This window comes from Odontesthes bonariensis, chromosome 4 (genome assembly GCF_027942865.1).
Source record: "Odontesthes bonariensis isolate fOdoBon6 chromosome 4, fOdoBon6.hap1, whole genome shotgun sequence".
In the NCBI taxonomy this organism is placed as follows: domain Eukaryota; kingdom Metazoa; phylum Chordata; class Actinopteri; order Atheriniformes; family Atherinopsidae; genus Odontesthes; species Odontesthes bonariensis.
This window is the reverse complement of record NC_134509.1, coordinates 23,644,941-23,663,944: the sequence shown is the minus strand read 5'-3', so window position 1 is coordinate 23,663,944 and position 19,004 is coordinate 23,644,941. Positions and strand designations below refer to the sequence as shown.

At 38.6% G+C, this 19,004-nt stretch overlaps 1 protein-coding gene across 2 annotated transcripts in view; it reads right to left on the bottom strand.

Annotated features, from left to right (window-relative positions):
- dnah6 (dynein, axonemal, heavy chain 6) overlaps positions 1–19,004 on the bottom strand; it is a 51,345-nt gene that overhangs the window by 1,178 nt on the left and 31,163 nt on the right. Inside the window, exons 44-71 of one of the 2 annotated variants that reach the window (XR_012769626.1) lie at positions 18,677–18,919; positions 18,362–18,529; positions 17,977–18,212; positions 16,294–16,438; positions 16,064–16,180; positions 15,493–15,616; positions 15,122–15,318; positions 14,600–14,803; positions 13,780–13,905; positions 13,493–13,657; positions 11,533–11,600; positions 11,163–11,343; positions 10,814–10,993; positions 10,439–10,672; positions 8,971–9,106; positions 8,610–8,752; positions 8,042–8,232; positions 7,631–7,791; positions 7,127–7,215; positions 6,017–6,163; positions 5,784–5,922; positions 3,006–3,125; positions 2,731–2,852; positions 2,495–2,624; positions 2,166–2,293; positions 1,741–1,926; positions 776–856; positions 140–291 (exon numbers count right to left, since the gene is read on the bottom strand). Coding sequence is in view for 1 of the 2 variants with exons in the window: in XM_075463537.1 (XP_075319652.1) it covers positions 140–291; positions 784–856; positions 1,741–1,926; positions 2,166–2,293; positions 2,495–2,624; positions 2,731–2,852; positions 3,006–3,125; positions 5,784–5,922; positions 6,017–6,163; positions 7,127–7,215; positions 7,631–7,791; positions 8,042–8,232; positions 8,610–8,752; positions 8,971–9,106; positions 10,439–10,672; positions 10,814–10,993; positions 11,163–11,343; positions 11,533–11,600; positions 13,493–13,657; positions 13,780–13,905; positions 14,600–14,803; positions 15,122–15,318; positions 15,493–15,616; positions 16,064–16,180; positions 16,294–16,438; positions 17,977–18,212; positions 18,362–18,529; positions 18,677–18,919 (4,305 nt within the window). In the remaining variant the exon portion in view is untranslated. The remainder of the gene's footprint in view (positions 1–139; positions 292–775; positions 857–1,740; positions 1,927–2,165; positions 2,294–2,494; positions 2,625–2,730; positions 2,853–3,005; positions 3,126–5,783; positions 5,923–6,016; positions 6,164–7,126; positions 7,216–7,630; positions 7,792–8,041; positions 8,233–8,609; positions 8,753–8,970; positions 9,107–10,438; positions 10,673–10,813; positions 10,994–11,162; positions 11,344–11,532; positions 11,601–13,492; positions 13,658–13,779; positions 13,906–14,599; positions 14,804–15,121; positions 15,319–15,492; positions 15,617–16,063; positions 16,181–16,293; positions 16,439–17,976; positions 18,213–18,361; positions 18,530–18,676; positions 18,920–19,004) is intronic. The other variant, XM_075463537.1, reaches the window with a different exon arrangement.

Here is a 19,004-nt window from a genome sequence, read left to right as displayed (position 1 = left end):
ACCCTGGGATCCTCAGTACCAGGTACTCTAGGGGCTGTTTTGGGGGGGGGGGTTAGTCTAGTCTCTGTAAGGTTTCTGCAGTTGAAATCTAGCTCTAGAGTCTTATTTAGGGGAACCAGTCCCTGCACATTCTGAATACCTTATCATCCGTGTCCAGTTTTGCACTGATGGGCAGACTTCGTAAAGCCTCACACACTGCTACCTCATCCCTGTATGCTGGTACAATGTTGAAGCAAAAGTTGAGCTCATCAATTGGTAAATCGTAATGCCGGGCATGATTCTGGAGCACTCCTATGGGCCAGAAATCAAAGGAGAGTGTTAAAGAAAATTCAGTTATATTTTCGTCTGAAAAATTTAAAGTATGGACAGGAGGAGTGAAGTCACTCAAAAAGGATCAAACGGTTCAGCGTGGATACCATGGCAGGTTAATGCAGTTTTGTTACCCAGAGGAACATACCACCAAGCCTGACAATGTCACTCAGTAAATCTAATAGATTTTTTTTTTTACAACAAATGACAACAGAGTTCACGTAATAGAATAAGGTCAACCCACAGCATCCTTGGATTTAATGGCTTTTTGTATAGATGAAAAGGAATTATCCCCTTAAATTTACACTCTGGAACATTAAGAAGTCGCAAAACTTTGAACTAAAAGAGAATTAATCTTATTATTTTGTATATGTGAGCACTGTAATTCTATCATGTAGTTTATCAGAAATTAAAAGTTTTCTATAGTTTCATTTAATTAAAAAAAAAATGGAAGAGATTTATGCACCGAGTTACCAGTAAGAAAGCCTTGAGGGAAGAAGAATCCTGAGATCCAAAAAGATTTGGGCTGACCACGTGTGATCCAGGCCTTGCATGAGACGACAAAGGGAAGAAAGAGGGAAAAATGGGATTAAAATGAGTTTATGCTTAATTTTGTCTTCAGTACGATACGTTGCATTGCAGGCCTCTCATTCCCTATATGATCCAAAGGTGACTCAGTGAGTAAACTTGTACTGGCAGAGTGAGCTGCATTTTCTCCTCTGAGGAATCAAACATTGATTCCGACACAGCGACTACACATAACTTTATGAATTACTCCATTTTTGTGTATTTGTGTGCGAGACTAGATTTTAAGGATTGTACATTACATTATTCAGACCAGTCTTATGGAAGAACGGCTTAAGTCAGAGAAATGAACCAAATGCTGAAAGGGGGCGTAGAGGGAGACAGAGGGGAAGAGATGCTCTGTGCCTCAGGGATGAATGCAAAATGGGCATGTGTTCTTATCGTTTTTCAACTTAATGAGATAAACACAAATCCCAAATAGAAAAATACATGTATGCAGATGCACACAAAAAAGGAGAATCAAAAGAGTATGCAAAGTGAGATATCAATGTCTGCGAGTCAGCGATGCAAAGAAAGTTTGAGCCAAAAGAAGGAAATGAATCATACTTCTTACTCATCTCTAATTCATTCAATTTGCTTTCAGTTAACTTTCTAAAAAAAATCTCAGCTAAATGCAGGAAACACTTGTGCCAGGATATAATCAAAAAAGCACTCCCATGGTTTTCTTTTATTCCACATTTACCGTCTACTCATGGGGAACGACTGCAACAAAGATTCAAAAAAGCACTTAAAAAAATAAAACTACATGTACTCTAAGCCTTTTACTAAAATTCATGGTTAAACAGTACATAATCCACAGGAACTACACATGCAAAGTTGCTTGCGTGTCGATTTTTGCGTCCAAACCTGGATGAAGGAGAGTCTGAGAACCAGGTCTCTGACCCAGGAAGCCAGAGGTTTGAGGGAAGGGTAGGCAGAGTTAGTCCAGTGAGTAGGAACTTGGTTGTTCAAAAAGCTGGTATAGATTTGGTCCATTTCCTCTGACATTACAACAAGACCCGCGATTGCCTTCAGCAGTGTGGTAAGAGACATCTGGTGGGGAAAAAAATATATAAAAAAAATACCAAACCACAATAAGATGAGTATAATAAAAAAAAAGGCTCTCAAAATGCTAATGGTTCTGTTGCATACAGTATAAAAACCTGTTTTTGTTACTCATTTAGGCTGCATTTCTTAATATCAAGACAATAAACTATGACACAAGTTGTAAAACAGCCATAAAACAACCTGTAACATGCAAATGTATGTGTTCATGCATCCAATGTTTGCACCCTTAAAACTTTCAGTAGGTTGTTGAATCGATCAGTCTCCTGGCCCAAAACAGTTGTGAGGGAGTTCAGGCGCCCATTTTTGTCAGTAACAAACAGTTTTTCCACTGCTGCCTCCATGTCAAGACACTCTGTTCTCAGACAGGCACACAAGTGGACAATCAGTGAGATACACCGAGACACAGGCAGAAAGACAGATAGTAAGAAACATTAGATGGACATGTATGCATGTAGTTTTGATACTGAGTTTGTATGATGATACAAATACTTGATGAGGATTAATATGCATGTGTGTGGGGGTAGGGAAGCTGCTTTTATGGGCGTATATGTACCAGGTAGCTTGGCAAGTATAGATTTCGCAAGCTCGCACACCATGTCATCATTGCTTTTAGTTCCGTGACACGACGAAGTACATGGATTAACATCCAGTATGGTGTTGATCAGGGTAATGGTTTCTTGACGCTGTGGAGGAAAAATGCAAAAATCCTAGTTTGCATCTGTAGTGTGCGTTTAACAGCGTAACTGTAACATGCTGCCAGACAGAAGAACTGGTAAAACTCATGCTCACCTGGAAAGCTAGGTTGGCATTCTCATGCATGCCAAAGACCTCAGGATCATCTATGATCGGAAGTCCTTCAATGTACTTCTTATATTGCTCTAGCTCATCTGTGTCTGGGGCATAGTAAATACCTTGCACATGGAGAGGGAAACTATTAAACCAAAGAAATTTAAAGAACATTTTGCAAACACAATCAGCATTTTCTGGAAAGTGTGCTCATTATTTTCTCCATGCTCGGTTTTTGTGGTGTGGGAAGGAAAAAAGAACAAAAACATTAACAGTACCCGAGGAGCAGGAGGTGTAGCCTGGCTGCAGAGTTTCAGGAGAGAAAAAGCTTCTGAGGATTGTTCTGAGGCAGCGTTGGTCCCAGGCATCCGTCACTCTGCCTCCGTATGTGATCTCACCTGTGAAGTACAAAGATCACATAATGTGGACCAGTGCTGCTGTGTTAATGATGGAGGAGGTGATTGTTTTAATGACCATCCCTGCTGTGGTCTTCGACCGAGTTCAAACCAGGTATGCCACACACAGATAAATTTAGAATTCCACTGAGAACAAGCATGATAAACAGTCTCAAGCACACATTAAACATTAAGAGTGAAAAAAAATAATAATAAAGTACTTAAGACATTTTCAAAAGGATCAAACAAACAATATCAGCAGGAGACATTTTTGACATTTAGCGACATTTACTATTGGCAACGAAGATATTCATCTCAGAGTTGAAGTACAGTATGTGTATGTGGCGGCTTCTTCCCTGAGACTGCCAAGTGAATTCTTACCCTCCTCCATCTTTTGCATTCTTCACAGTGTGGTGCATTCATGCTGCATCTTGTCACCTGTCATGATGACCTTTAATACCTACGAGTACAAGGCTGAGGAAACTATCATCTGCATTCTGATCGGAGAAGGCTGTTACCACTTAGCTGAAGAGGCAAAACATTTCTACAATTGTAATTGAAATGCTGATAAACTTGGTGGGAGAGGCTCCATGCGGCCTACAATGACGTAACACTGCCACGACATATAAAACTAAAACATGGAAAATCTCAGGGCTAAAGTCGAGAAGTAATAAGAGTACATTTAAATGATATCTAAGGAACTTTAAATCAATTCCCTCTCGACTGTCACACAGTTATGCAAGACGGTAAGAGAAGGAGTGAATAGTAAGGGAAACCTCAGCTGAAAGCCTTTAATAAGCTGCAGGCACAGTAAAGCTAGCAAAAGCGTTTCGCTGCACTCTCTTTCAATAAGAAGAAAGGCAATCATGCTTGGTTTGAGCCCAAATTCTTCTCCTTAAATAATGTGTAGCTCTGGCTCAAAATGACTGTAAGAATTAAGAATTAAACTAATAACACAGTCGTGTGATAACAACAATGAAAATATGAATTTGATGTGGTGAGCACCCCCAAGACTGAAGGCAGAATATAATTATACAGAGATGTTATTGGAAACCAGATTAGGGAAACAAATGAACTTTAGAAATGCTGCATGATGAGCATTGTTAAACAAAGATTGCTCTCTCATGTATATCAATCAATGCTTAAACGGAACCTCACCAGATTATCTGAAGGACCTTCTCATTCCACATTCATCCACCAGATCTCTACAATCACAAGACTGCAACCTCCTCCACCTTCCTCGATCCAGATTAAGGACCATGGGAGATCGGCCATTCTCTGTGGCTGCCCCCCGTCTCTGGAACTCTCTCCCGGTCTATCTGAGAGCTCCGCAACCACTGGGCGACTTCAAAAGAGGCTTAAAGACTTTTCTTTTTAAGCAAGCCTATTCTGCCGCCACATGATTTTTATGATGTTGATTTTATCCCTGATTTTAGTTGTACTTTGTAGCACATTTTTGCTAATGAAAAGTGCGTTACAAATTTGATTTATTATTATTATTATTATTATTATTATTATTATTATTATTATTATATAATAAGTTCCAGACTTAAGTTAAATGTTATGTGAAATATTTAATCTTCAAAAACCTGAAAATAAGTAATCTGAGCTTGAAAATGAAATGCAAAACTGTGTTGATTAGATAAAAAATGTTTTTACGGTACACATGAGTATGTGTAGTTTTATTTTTATTCCTCTAAACAGTGAAAAAAGAAACATGAAAATTCACTGAATGAGAACTGAGCGAACACTCGATCACAGCTGCAGAAAAGGATCAAATCACGTTGCAGAATTGTCCTGTTCTGTGAAAGAAGCACATATTTGGCTTTGCACACTTTTAAATGATGCTGAAAAGGTGTGTGTTGTTGGCAAGGCAACTGTGTAATATCTGGCACCACAGCCGGCACGTGAGAAAACGTTGGGATCGGCAGAATCAGTTTTCTGATCATTTTTCGAAATTTACAACGAATTATCCTGCATGGTTAAACTGACAGTTTAAATGAACATTGAGCTAGAATAAATCATGCATTTTCAAAGCAAAACTAAAATCAGTGTTAGAAATGGAAAGTATGACCAGTGCAACTTATTAAATTCATACTTCACACATGTCCCATATGCATTTGCTCTGGTCGGACTTTCCAATTTGTACAGCTTAGATACAGCTACACACATTTATCACATGACACAAGATAACTCACATCATACAATCATAGAGAGGAAGGCTTTACTGCACAGATACTGAAGAGGAAGCTATACATCGCATGTAAATGTATTTTATTTATACAGCCCTTTACAGACAATCCTTACGGTGTACCAAAGTGCTTTACAGCAGGTAATAAACAAAGAGAAGAATAAGTAAAAACAAATAAAAACAATAAAAGAAAAGTGAAAGCAATAAAATATAACAAAATCGATTAAGATAAAATAAGATAAAAGTGCCATCATCCTACTGGGTATTAAAAGAAATCCTAAATAAGTAGGTTTTTAGCCTAGATTTGAAAATAACAGGAAATAACAGGAGAAGTTGTCATACAACTCTCAGTAAATAAAATACTCTGCCATTGCAAAATTACTGTGTTAAATGGATAAGAATGCACAGCCTCCAAAAGGTCAAAGCCATTTGATCGCTTCTACCCTAATAAGAAGTTAATTCACACCTACCAGTGATATAGATCAGAGCATCCCAAGGTATGGTGTCATCTTTGCAGTAGAGGTTGAGGTTGAGCAGAGCACATTCCCTGTCACTGTCATTGAACTCATAGCTGATGTTCCAGCCCAGTGGACCAAACTTCTTTCGTTCCTAAGATGCAAAAGCACAAGCTACATATAGACATAAGCAGACAACAGTGCAAACACTTGCAAAGCATGAGGAACAGACAGAGAATAGGTCTTACCTGGATAATTGCATGGAAAAAGCAGATTCCAAAGACCATTTTCCTCCACTGGCGTCCCAAATTGTGATCTTCAAAGAAACTGCGAGTGATCTCTGTGAATGCTCGGCGCATGTTGGCTCGTAGGCCTTTAGGAGGCTCATTGGTCACCTGGCGAGGAACAAACAGAGACCACAGTAAACTCTGCTCAAACTGTGGAGGACTGTTTTAGGTCAGGCCAATTCCTCTTTGTTGTGTAATCCTCATAATACATGTGACTAATGTAATTTGTCCTCATAGAAACCAGTATGAGTTCTGATATCAATTCATTAGACTATCATTTCATGTAATTTTCATATTGTGGATACAAAATTATCTTAAAGTTGCCCATACAGAAGTATACTTTAAATCATTTGTACTCACACACTGGTGAGTCTTACTTCATTCAGATTGATGCCATGTAATTTTTTACTCTTAATATAATGGATATTTAATATATAAAGGACTGTCAAAGCAGTTCACTTACATTTGATTTATGATATCACAAGTAACATCTTCAAAGTGTATAAACACTATGCTACGATAAAGCTACTGGACTAAATATTGCTTTATTTTTAAATTGCACATCTATCAATAACAATTACAAACCTATGTAAAAGCATGTAAAGTGTCATAAATGCACCAAATTAAAGCAAAGTAAAAACAATAAATACATTGTACATGAATCAAATAACCACTTTGACTTATCCAAACAACCAAACTACAATTATTTGAGCATCAGCTTTCCTAAAACTGTCACAGCAGAGCTCAACAGTACTGAACATTCAAATTATTATGAACAAATTAAATATGTACAGCGTTTCCTACAGAGGTCTGAGAGGTTATGCTCAGACAATCATTTAGAAAGGTTTTACTTTTTCCAAAATTCTGGTTATGAATAATCCTCAGGAAAAAAAAGTTAAGAAGCCACATGCTTGCAAAGGTAGACCATCCTGCCCAGTGCAGAGAAAGCAGATTGTTTAAAACCCAAGTGAATACAGAAACATGTGTCCATCCATACAGGAAACATTAGTCCTGCAGTGCACTCTTTGACAGATAATCTTTAAGTGAAATGAAATTACTGTGTGCGAGTACCTTGACAGAGTTCTGGAGTACTGTGACAGGAAAAACCTTCGTTGGCATGGAGCTGAGGAACAAACGGAAGTTCTTATGGATTGATGTATCTGCACAGAAACACAAAAGAGTGCATTAAATATCTTTTTCTTTAGTGGAAGGTGCCCACAGGCGGGTGTCAGCCTTTAACTTCATTATCCCGTATTATTCTTCATAGCTTTGAATTTGGAGATGCCCAAGTCATTTTGCGTTTACTATTATGTAAAATCTTGTGACCCTATGTGATCACAAGAACTTGGCACGAGCAGCATTTAAAAGAGGAGCAGCAGCAGCTTCCATGTCAGGCCTGGACACATTTGGGACAGTGTTCTCTGTGGGTCACTTACTTTCCAACAGAGCTCAGAACCAAACACCTCTGTAATTATGTATGTAAAAAGGAGGAAAACAAGGTTTAGCAAAGTTTGGTTGACATACTACATACTTTAAGTGAATACATGCATGAGATGGACATGTTAGTGGCAGTACCAGGCTCACTGAAGGTCTTGATGAGCTCCTCCATGGCCAACATCCAGGACACAGCCAGGTGGCAGTTCTGGAGGAAGACCCAGTTGCCGGTTCTCATTGCTGCTTGAATCATCTTCTCTGCCAGAGGCCCCTGGCCTTGACCCAGTGAGATGGACTCCACTCTGAGAAACAAAGAAATTGAAATACCAACACCTGTGGACACTTGTTTATACAGATTGTTAAAAAAAAAAAAAAAAATCCTATTTTAAGTGTTTAGTTTCTCAAACAATATACTTTTGTAAAGTTATTGTAAGACAAAGGGCGACAGTAAATAAACTTTCTGGCTCCTTGTGCTGCAAAAACAATTTCCCTTGTAAGATTCCAGGTTTAACTTCAGCTAAACTTTCCATTTATTTCTTTATTATTTTTCACCTGTCAAGCCATCCTCTCTCATTAGCAAAACGCTGGAAGGCCCCCATGGGGTCGGATCCTGTGCTGAGGATGAAGACAAGCGGGGTGGTGGGGGAAATGTCATTGTAGAGGTTTGAGAGGTCAACTGGAGGGTTTTCCACAAACTGCTTTCCCAGGGAGACGATCACAAACTCAGTTGCTGCCAACACCACCTTAAAACGCAAGCAAATGACAGTCACAGAATAATAAAGGAAACAGGCTGTAGGTTTGCATGAGTGTAACTAAAAAATTATCATTTTTAGCATAAAGACAATTAATCTCAGGCAAAGGGGCGAAATAACTAGATAGGAAATATTAGCCCTGCTTCAGTGGGTTGTGCTGAAAACTGTAGGGAAGCTTGCAAGGCAGCTTAGTTTTAAAATGGAGTAATTACTCAGATATATTGAAAGTTAAATAATTTAAGATACACATCAGCTTTGCTTATTTCATATTTCCTCTCTGATTTTGTAGAGTTGGAAAAAAAAAAAAAATCCAAAACCTTGATAAATATCTTTTTCTCTCTCTATTCTCAGACTTGATCCAGGCTCACCTTCTCTTCCATGAAGTTTTTGATGAGAATTAGCTTTTGGAAGGCTCCCAACCTCTCATTCCAGGAACCTTTTATCTCACAGAGAGGCAAATCTGACACATATTCTTCCCAGATCTCAGGATTAATTGATGCTTGAAAACATCCTGAAAGAAAGAGGACTCATTTTAATGCGACAGTTTGACATGAATTTGATAAGAATTTTGTCTCATAATGTTATGCGATTGAGACACTGTGTGGTAAAAGTAAAATGTGAAGACTTACATAGGTCAAACGTTTAAGTTTTTATTTTCAGAGGAAACTTAATGAACTAAATATCGTGATCCTTGCTGAATCAACCAGAAATACATAGGAACGGAGTTACCTAGATTGACATGGATGTGAGTTCTGATGATTTCTTTAGAGATGTCCTTGAAGCAGGGCAGTGTGTCTTCCAGCTCACAGCATCTCTGCCAATAAAAATCACTTAGCCATGGCACATCTGGCCGATCTGCATAGTCCTGGGAGATATTGATAAAAAGACAGAAGCAGAAAGACAGTGAAGAAGAATTAGAGTGTGTCAATAAAAGTGTGTGGGTAGATGTAAAACATATTTGGCAGGTAGACAGAAATTATGCAATGACTAATCTAAAAAGTGTACCGAACAAGCTTCAGAAGAGAAGATGATAGATGCACAGAGGCTGTGAGGCAAAAGACAAGAGATGTTAAAGAAGTGATGGGAAAGAAAGGAGGAAAGGACAGAATTGGCACGAAGATCACGGAAACTTAAGAGGCAGTAGCCCCAGCCACATTAATGCCATAGTAATGAGAGGTGGACTTGGGTGGACACCAGAAATATACCCCAGGTGTCACTGACTGATCTCTGTTGTGGTCTTAAAAACCACCTTAACCCATCAATAAAACAAAAGCTAAATCTCAAAGGTTGTTTTATTCATGTCTCTATGCTAAGTTTCTCCTCATCCTTCTGCTCCATCAGGGTTGGGAAGAGAAGTTATTCAAAGGAAACCTTTGAAAAGTAAAATAAGCAAGTTGGATTATTCTGACATCAACTAAGCCTAACTAAGCCCCTCTAAAAGTGTCCAGAAGAGGACCTGTATTTGATTTGAGGCGCTGAGATTTTTATAATTAATTGCTAAAGGCGTATGAGCATGATGCATGCTGTCTGAATCGAGAGCTGAATAACAGAATTCTCATTAATCTTTCACAGAAACATTTATTCTGTCCACTAAACCACAGAAAGAACTTTGTTCAGGATGTTCTGTTCGTCTTTCTCTGAAAAACAAAACTGTTTCTCTGTTTCCATCAGTGTCAGTGCTTCTGCAGCAATAAGCCGATTAAAACAGAGATTTTTTTCCTTCTTTCTATCAACTCAATCTCAAACCGAGGGGTGTACAAATACATTTCTCGGTTATCTCAAAGGGGAAAATACAACAGTAGCTGTTTATCTGCAGTTGGGAGCATCCAGTTAATGAACTATAGAAAAAATATTATATTTCGAGTAACGGGGAGCATCCTCCGTTATCCAAGTATTCCTGCACACAATAAATATAAAGCTTAGGGAGTTGTTCTGGCCTCAGTGTTTAAATCTACATACACAACTAGATATGGTAGATTTCAACAAATTTCAGCAAAACAAATGAAATACAAAGTAGCAGTTAACTTTACAGTCAAACTAAAGTTTAGCTCTTGCAAAAGCCTTCTTGTGAATAATGGAACAATACTGATGCATTATAACATAGTTAAAAATGAAAAATTTCACCCATTTAAACAGATTTTCATCTCATAAAATTATTTATTGAAACTAAACTTTGAGAATAGATTTTCCTCCTCACCTTTTCCAAAGAGGAAGCTCCCCTTAGGAAGTACTGCCACTCCCCATTTGAGATCTCACCACGCTGCTTCATGATCTCTATGCACAACATAAAGCTGTAGATAAGTTTATGCTGCTCAAAGAGGCCCCGTGACACATTGATGTAGGAGTTGAGCAAGATCTGGTCCAGGAGGATTTGAAGGCGTTCCTCTAACACGTCACTCCGCTGTGATGTCTCAATGGTAGAGTCAAAGAGCTAAATCAAAAAAGATGGAAATCAAAGAAATTATAGAAAAAGTCCCGATTTAGGTTGCTTGGGATACTTTCCTATAGAACTGTCAACATCTGTGATTTTATTGGTGGATTGGTAAAATAAAGCTTGGTTATTCTGTCTCACCTGTTTAAAGTATTTGAGGGAGAACTGATACATGGGCTCAATCTCAGAGAGACTGGCAATAACAAAGTACAAGACAGAGCCTTGAGTCGCCACAGGTCTGTAGCGCTCCCTTGCAGAGTTGATCATCAGTTCTGTGGCCTCTGCATCCTCCAGACGATGCTTTATGGCTTCTGAGGTCAGCTGAAAGTGAAATGAAGAAAGTAAGAAAATGTAGGAACAAGAACAGCAGCAAGGAGGAGAAAAATATGAAAACAATAACAAAAAAAAACACCAGGAAAAGAGGAATGAATATTGTAAGAAATAAAATATACCAACACAGTCAAATTTCATCCAAATGCCTGACTCCTACCTTTGATTCCTGAAGAGTCTGAACCAACTCCTCATTGTCAAGTATGTTCCCCTCAGAGGTGAAAAGAAGCTTAAGGATGCGATTTTCGATATCCTTCAGCTGGTTACGATCAGCGTTGATTTGCACAATTAGGTCATTTCTCTGTTCCTCAAGATGTGGACTCTCAAGACGAACCACATCACTTAAAAAAGTAATAAGGAAGTAAGATGGAAAACAAAACAAAAGAGTGCAGAATGCAAACATTATTACAAAGGAAAACATAAATCTTCTTGAATATTTTACCCACTTTTAAAAATCATCATTTTAATCATCATTTTAAAAAAGACATTATCTGCATGATGTGAGATTACTGTTTTGCGTATGCGTGTACCTAAGCAGTTGGTCCTCTAAGCCAGACTTAGTCACCGTGAAATTGATGATTGTAACTTTGATACAAACCTAGAAGGCAGATATGAGCACAAAATAAATTTTTTTGACAAAGGTCAGAGAGAATTTTGAGGAGAGAAATCATTTGGACATTCTCATTAGTGGCAGCCATGATCATTCTCTCACACACCCAAAACAAAATCTACATGTTCACCAAACATATCTTCATATACAAATTCTATACCTTTTTCATCTGTGTATTTGATAGTTTATATTCAATTGTATATTTATAATATCTTTTACTGCAGTCATCCATTTAGTGTTTACTGTTACTGGGCAGGAATCAAATATGGGGGCACTGCATACTGGTTCATCTGGCAGGTGATATATATATAGTCACTGACAGGTGATACCTGGTACCTGAGAGTGGGTAGGTTATAATAGGCAGCAAGTGGACATTCTGCCCTTGATACTGATGTGTTAGAAGCAGAAGAAATGGGAAAATGTACTAATTTGAGCGCCTTTGACAAGAGTTACATTGTAAAGGCTAGACAGCTGAGTTATAGCATCTCCACAAATTGCAGCAGACCTATCAAAGAAGGAAAATTATCACCAATTTATTCATATGAAGATAGCTCGCAGAGCATACCTCACGCTCAGAATTAGACACTTAATGGGACAGGCACCACACCCATTCTGTATGTTTTGCTCCCAAAATACAGTAGGGACTTTTATGCATATTATGTGGGACTGCCCTAAGATTTATCATTTTTGGAAAATTGTTGTACGGACTCTGTCAGATATAAGTGATTTTAAACTGTCCATGGACCCTGCTCTACACCTTCTGGATGATAACGCTCAAATTTGTATGAGTGAAAGGTCTAGAAAACTCTGGCTTGCTGGTCTGACCGCGGCAAAAAAAAAAAAAAAAATGATTGTACAGGTTTGGCTACCTCCCCACAATTTATCGTTGGAAGACTGGCTGCATATGTTTCTGGACATTCTTTATCTTGAACTTTCTTCTGCAAGGACAAAACCAAGGACGATGCAAACTTGGTCCAATGGAATTACCAGAGTTAAAGACTTGTTACTGAAGAAAAGGGGGGAGGGTAAGTTCAATAGCTGTGCTCTTGTCTGTTGTATTGATATTTGCTTGTGAAAATCAGGTACAAAAAAAAAAAGGAAAATCAGTGACAGGGTCATGGCCAGAGTTCACAGATGAACCTTAAGAGCAATGGCTGGCCCTGGTTTTGGTCCAACAGAAGAGCTACTGTGGCCCAAAATGCTGAAAAAGTTCATTCTAGTTCAAGAAAACAGTGCATGCAGTTTGTTGTGCGTGGCACTGCTCTGGCTTGAGTCCACCACTGTAGATGCTGATAATGGACATGTGAACATCAGAACTGGAGCAGTGAAAGAAGGTGGCCTCATCTGTATCATATTTTCCTTATTCCGTTGTGAATGACAGGGTACATGTGTGTAGCTTAGTAGGGGAAGGCCATCATGCCGCTGTGATATAGCAACATGAGCTCAAGGAATGGTTTAGAAAATCATTGTCATTCAGCACAGTCTGCTACTGCATCCAGAAATGTAACCTGAAACTTGCAAGAAGGAAGCCTTATATGAATTCTTTAAGCTGCTTTTGGAAAAAACAAAGCAGATGTTGAGTTTGTTGTGCCAAAGCCCATCAAGGCTGTCATCAGCAAAGGGTACAAAACCCAGCGTTTCTGATGATATGGATGTTTATTAGTGTTCATGGTGTGGGGGACTTGCTTATGTGGGAAGGTACTACTGACATTTAGGTGTACAGTGGTAAGCTAGTGTGTAGCTAATAGACAATAGCTGATCCAATTTGGCAAATAGCAGCAGCACTTGAATTAAAATATCCTGCTAAAGCTGAAAAATGAACATCACACAGCTCGGTTTGACTGAACAAAGAAATATAAAGGAGTGTGTCCTGTCCCTACCTCTGGGAGGTAGTGTGGGTTGGCCATCTTAGTGGTCATGTAGAATCTGAAGTTTTTGTTATAGTCTACATCTGAGTCTCCAAGACGGATCAATGTTCGTCCGCCAGCCACAAATGTCTGCTTCAGGAGGAGGGGCTCCAGGGCTGGATCTAAGGTCTCCTTCAGCTATACACACATCATGGAAGAATTTTTATGAATACACATGCATGGAAAAACAAATTATTAATACGCATAATAGCCTCGTTTAACGCAACCTGTGAAAAGTAATTTGGAGCATGTGTACCTACCTCCTCCAGCAGGACAGGCATGCCCATGCGTACAGCATTCTCTAGAGTACAGAGGAAGGTTGGGTCTGTAAACTTTATCACCTTCAGTCCATGCTTAGCCTCCTTGGAGCGGATCCATCGGTTGGCCTGAGAATGACAGAAATCAGCTTCATCTGTGTAATAAGAGGATGATCTATGTACAGTTTTTTTATATGAAACCCTAACCCAAAACAAGTTCAGTAACTTGAGTGTACAGCACCGTGCAAAATATCTTCTACTACTATTAGTCTGTTAGACATTGTCATACTTTAATGAGTTAAGATTTTTCTTTAAGTTCAGAAAAATGATTTCACCCAAGAGTTTTACAGCCGTACAGCAATGTCAGAGTAGAGAAACTGATACTAACAAACAGTCAAGACAAGAACCAGTCTTCAAAGGAAGCCCAAAAAGTGGAGCTGTAAAAATTGCTTTTTTCTCTGAAGTCTGAATGAGCTGCTTTGTCTTTTCTATGAGGTGACACAGGGCATTGCTCTTTTATCTTGAGGCAAGGGTCAGAGTCTGAGACTTTGTTTCTGACCGTATGTGACAAAAAGTTCTATTCAGAGATATCTCTTAATTCTTCACGCTGTAGCCAACGATTTAAATCAAACTCAACACAAATACTGAAACCAAGAATGAGAAAAAAACATTACTTAGGTTTCGAAACCGAGTAGTTTTACATTAACATGCGTTGCTGCTGTATGTGTGAAACTAAAACTTTAAGCCCTGAAATAATAATGGTTTATTTATGTTATAGTCCACAAAATGAATGACATCTGTGTAACCTGAGTTTCTAATTAACCTGATCCTGAGGGTCGATCATAAGAGGCCAGCGGCGGCCTTCAGTCACCAGGATCCCATTCTCTGTGGAAACTGTGTCACGAGGCAACCCTTCTGTGTTCCACTGGTGGATCACATATGGATCACCCAGAATATTGACGAGGCTGAAGTTGGAACTGATGGGGATCTTCAGTTGCTGACATTGTGTTATCCACTGGTCAATTAGCTGGGAAAGGGAGCACATCAGTATGAGAGGATATTCAATCAGTTGCGAATTGTTTCGCTTGAAAGATGGTTTGTTTGTGCACATCTGATCTATAAAGTTCAGTGTTTTCGTATTGTATAAACAAATTCAGTTTAGTGCAGTGACTGTACTGGCAATTTCATCTCAAAGAAAAAAAAAGTCTACGTCATGAGAAAAATTGGGCCATATTTTCAATCTAAATGTTGGTCCTGAATCGAGATGCAAAAACTAAAGTTGATTCATCAACTGCTGAAAGAGTTTTACATAGAACCCCTAAAAACCACATGATATGGTACCTACCAGCTGTCTGTAATGAGAAGTGAAGGCTCCGTGGTAGGCCACACAGGCAGCTGCAATGAAGACATTTCCTACAACATTGATAATCTCTTGCTCAAACAGGGCCACACACTCTTCCCAGCGTGCTTGCTCATCACCTAGAGCAGAAGTTAGCTTCCCTGCCCTCGTCAACCGAGCCTGAGTCAGAGCCATTGTGTTAACTTGAGGGAAAAAAAAGCGTGAGACAACGCATGAGCATCCTATTCCTTCCACAAAGAGAACATGAGACAATTAAGAATTGATATCAGATAGTATTTACTCCATCTCAAGAGATGATAGATGGACTGACCCAAGTAGACTTTAACATGGCAACTTAAAAAGGGCAAAGCCCTCACCTAATTCTTCCTTCTCGGTTATGCTGCTCTCAAACTGCTCCTCTAAGACCTTGATCTGGTTCTCCACCTCCTGGAGCTTTTGCTGCTTGTCCCTCAGGGTTGCCATGGTCATATCCAGATCTTCCTGCAAAAGTTAGGGTTAGAAGATAGGAGACTAAATAAGCATTATTCTGACCACAATAAATTTCCCTTGCAGAGCTTCCTTTATCCTCGACTATGACATCAAGTTCATGAGGGATCAAGGATGTCAAGGTGAAAATAAATAAAAGAAAATAATTATTTTTTCTTGTCTGCTTTACAGTTTCTGAAAATGTCATTTAACTAATACCAATACTTTTATTACTGCACTAACAGCAAGTTAACATTAGTAATTGTGTGGTATTGTAGATTCTCATTATTAAGTTTTCTAGATGGACTTGATATAGAAAATAGACCTGCTTACATGCTTACTTTAATGTGAACCTATTTAAAAAAAGAATATGAAGCACTAAAATTATAAAGCAATATTGATTCACTTGTAATGCGTGTATACAGAATAAAGCATATCAATGCTTAAATCTATGTTAGTGACCTGTGCTTTGGCCAGTTTTTCTCTCTTGGGCCCGACATCTTTGAGGACTCTGGAGTAAAGATCAGTAGCTCTGACCCACATGCACATCGACCTGCAGGCCTTAGATACCTTCTCCACCTGATAGCAGTAACACAACAAGGAATTTTAACATGTAACAGTAAACTGAAACAAAGTAGTACCAGGCTATGTAATAATACTATTATTATATTTGATGTGGAATCCAAACAGACCTTCTCAGGTATGAAATCAGCATTGCTAACATATTTTTGCAGTTTCATGAGGATCTGGGGTTTGATGTTGTCCTTGTCATAGTCTGTCAGTCGCCGGAGGAAATTGGCATCTCCTAGTAATTGCTTGGCACTTGGCCAGTCTGGTCTGTATGGAGAGAAGGTAATTAGTGGGGCGTTGTAAAACAAGGGGGTCTAAAATATGCTAATCAGGATGAATAATATGCGTACATGTATACAAACAGATAACCAAGGCAAAAGGTAACGTAGCATACATGTGCATTAACTAATTATTGAGTCACGATGTGGAAATAAGTTCGAAGAACCACTTTTATATATACACTGTATACTAATAACTATAATAAAAAAGAATAAATAATTTTTGAATTTCCCCTATTGGGGGATGAATAAAGTATTTTTCTACTCTATTCTAATAACATACATTTTCAAATATAATGTAGCAATAAAGTTAAGAGACAACATATTATGAACAAGAGGTAATGGGCCATTAGTTGTCTTCATTCCATCATTAAAGTGCACTGTGGTCCTTCAAGTTCTAAATGTGTTGCTTCAGCTTGATCAGATTTAGATCTGCAGAATTAGGACGTCATGTTTCTCAAATCATTCCTCAGCAATGCTTGCAGGGTCCAAAAGCACATAAGATAGATATACTTTATTGATCCTAAGCTGGTAAATTACAGTGCAGCAGCAGCATTAAATGGAATAAAAAAAAAAAACAGCCTAGACATATTAAAGACGGCAATATAAAATGTATAAATAAGCAGTGTTATTCATAATGACGCTTGGAAAAACCAAGAGAATAGACCATTGCATTAATGGGTGTTCTGGTAAACAACAACGTTTAAGAAGTTAATCTTATGTATGAGATTAATGTCCGTAAGAATAATTAGACCCACATTTTTATTTCCTTCTCCCGAGGTACATGACACAAAACTGTCTGACCATCAATATAATATTATGGAAAACTAGGCTAATTAGACCACACAATCTTACTCCTTTACTATGAGGTCCAGCTCTAATGCTTGCAAGCCCATTGTTGGTATTCTACAGTGGACAAAGTTGCTCAAGTTTGTACACATGTATTTTTAAAAGACATTCAACATGTTGACTACTGGACAAAAAACAAATGTCTATATGTTGTCTGATTCACTACATTGTCTTCAGACAAAGAATATTATTTGCTTCATATGTGAGCACTCATAATATATGGGCTAATCAGTTCATTATACTTTCAGATCTTTAACACATGTATAAAGTGATGGTGTCCTATGGGCAGAACAGTGAGTGAAAAAAGATTACGGTAGAGAGGATATTGGGCAGGATTGGATTTAGAACAGTAATCAAATAGATTAATGGCTGATGGAATTTACAGGTTGGCAGAGGGGTGAGTACATAGTCATGAGATCAGCTGGATAATCCCTCTGAATGCTGACTACAAAGTATTGAGATTAAGCAACACAGTGTCATAGAGATGGTAGGATGAATGTACAATTATAAAAAACTGAAATTATGTTAATAATAGTAATGTTGTAATTCCTAAAAAAAAATGCAATTGCACACAATTTATGCGCTTCTTCAGTATATTTCAAAAGCATATAACTAATTCAATGTATTTCTCGCTGAAATAGGAAAAACACTTTCAATTGAAAAAGGATGCATACTGACTTGCAGTTGAGCAGGATACAGACAGCCTCCATGACAGTCATGACTAGCTCTGGGGGTTTGGTGAACACCTTGATCTCAGAGATGTCAGCCTTGTCAAGAGAATTCAGCGCTTTGTTGGCGCCCTCGAGGGCTGGCAGGGCCTCGTCCAGGTCTCGTTGTGCATCATCTGCAATGGCCTGGGTGTCTTCAGCTTTCACTTTGGCCAAAGCCTCGTCTTCTTTCACCACTTTACGCACCTATAGCAAGAATATATTTTTGTTTCATAGATAAAAAAAAAAAATCATAGCCATGACAAAAGGGTACTGCGTTTTTTTTTTGAGAACCATGAAGAAGACAACAGACACAGTTTTGAAAATTCTGTGATGACATGTAAACATAGACAGACCTCATCAGCCGTCTCCTGATCAACAGTCAGTTTCTCCATAAGGGCATCAACATCAGTGGATTTCTGTTTTAAAACTGGCTCCAGAGCTGACAAGTCCACTTTCATTTTGTCCACAAGTTCATTGGTCTGCAGCAGCTTAGTTAGGCCGTTCTTTACGCGGTCCCTGGCCTTCAGTACATAGAATACATACATGTGTTACATCATGTTTTTTTTTTTTGTTTGTTTGTTTTTTTAAATATATTTATATATAAATACAATATATTATCTTATCAACACCACAACTGAAAACTTATTAATGATGGCTTCTACACAGACCTGGATTAATTGCCGTCTCTTTTTGTCAAGCATGCTCAGGTACAGGTTGATGAGCTCCAGATAGGATGCAGGTGTGGTGTAGTAACGGCGTCGCAGCTCTAAGTAGAAATGCTCAGCCATGTCACTGACACCCATATGTATCTCCACACACATGGCTGAGAACCTCTGCTTCAGCTCATCACTGCCGAAATCCACATCCTGGAAAAACGCCTGAGAGACAGAGAGCAGTGCCTCCCGAGGCCACTAAGCACCACAAAGTACAGAGAGGAGAGAGGAGAGGAGGGGAAGAGGAGCAGTGAATTGAATTCAGATACATTTGGCTTTGGCT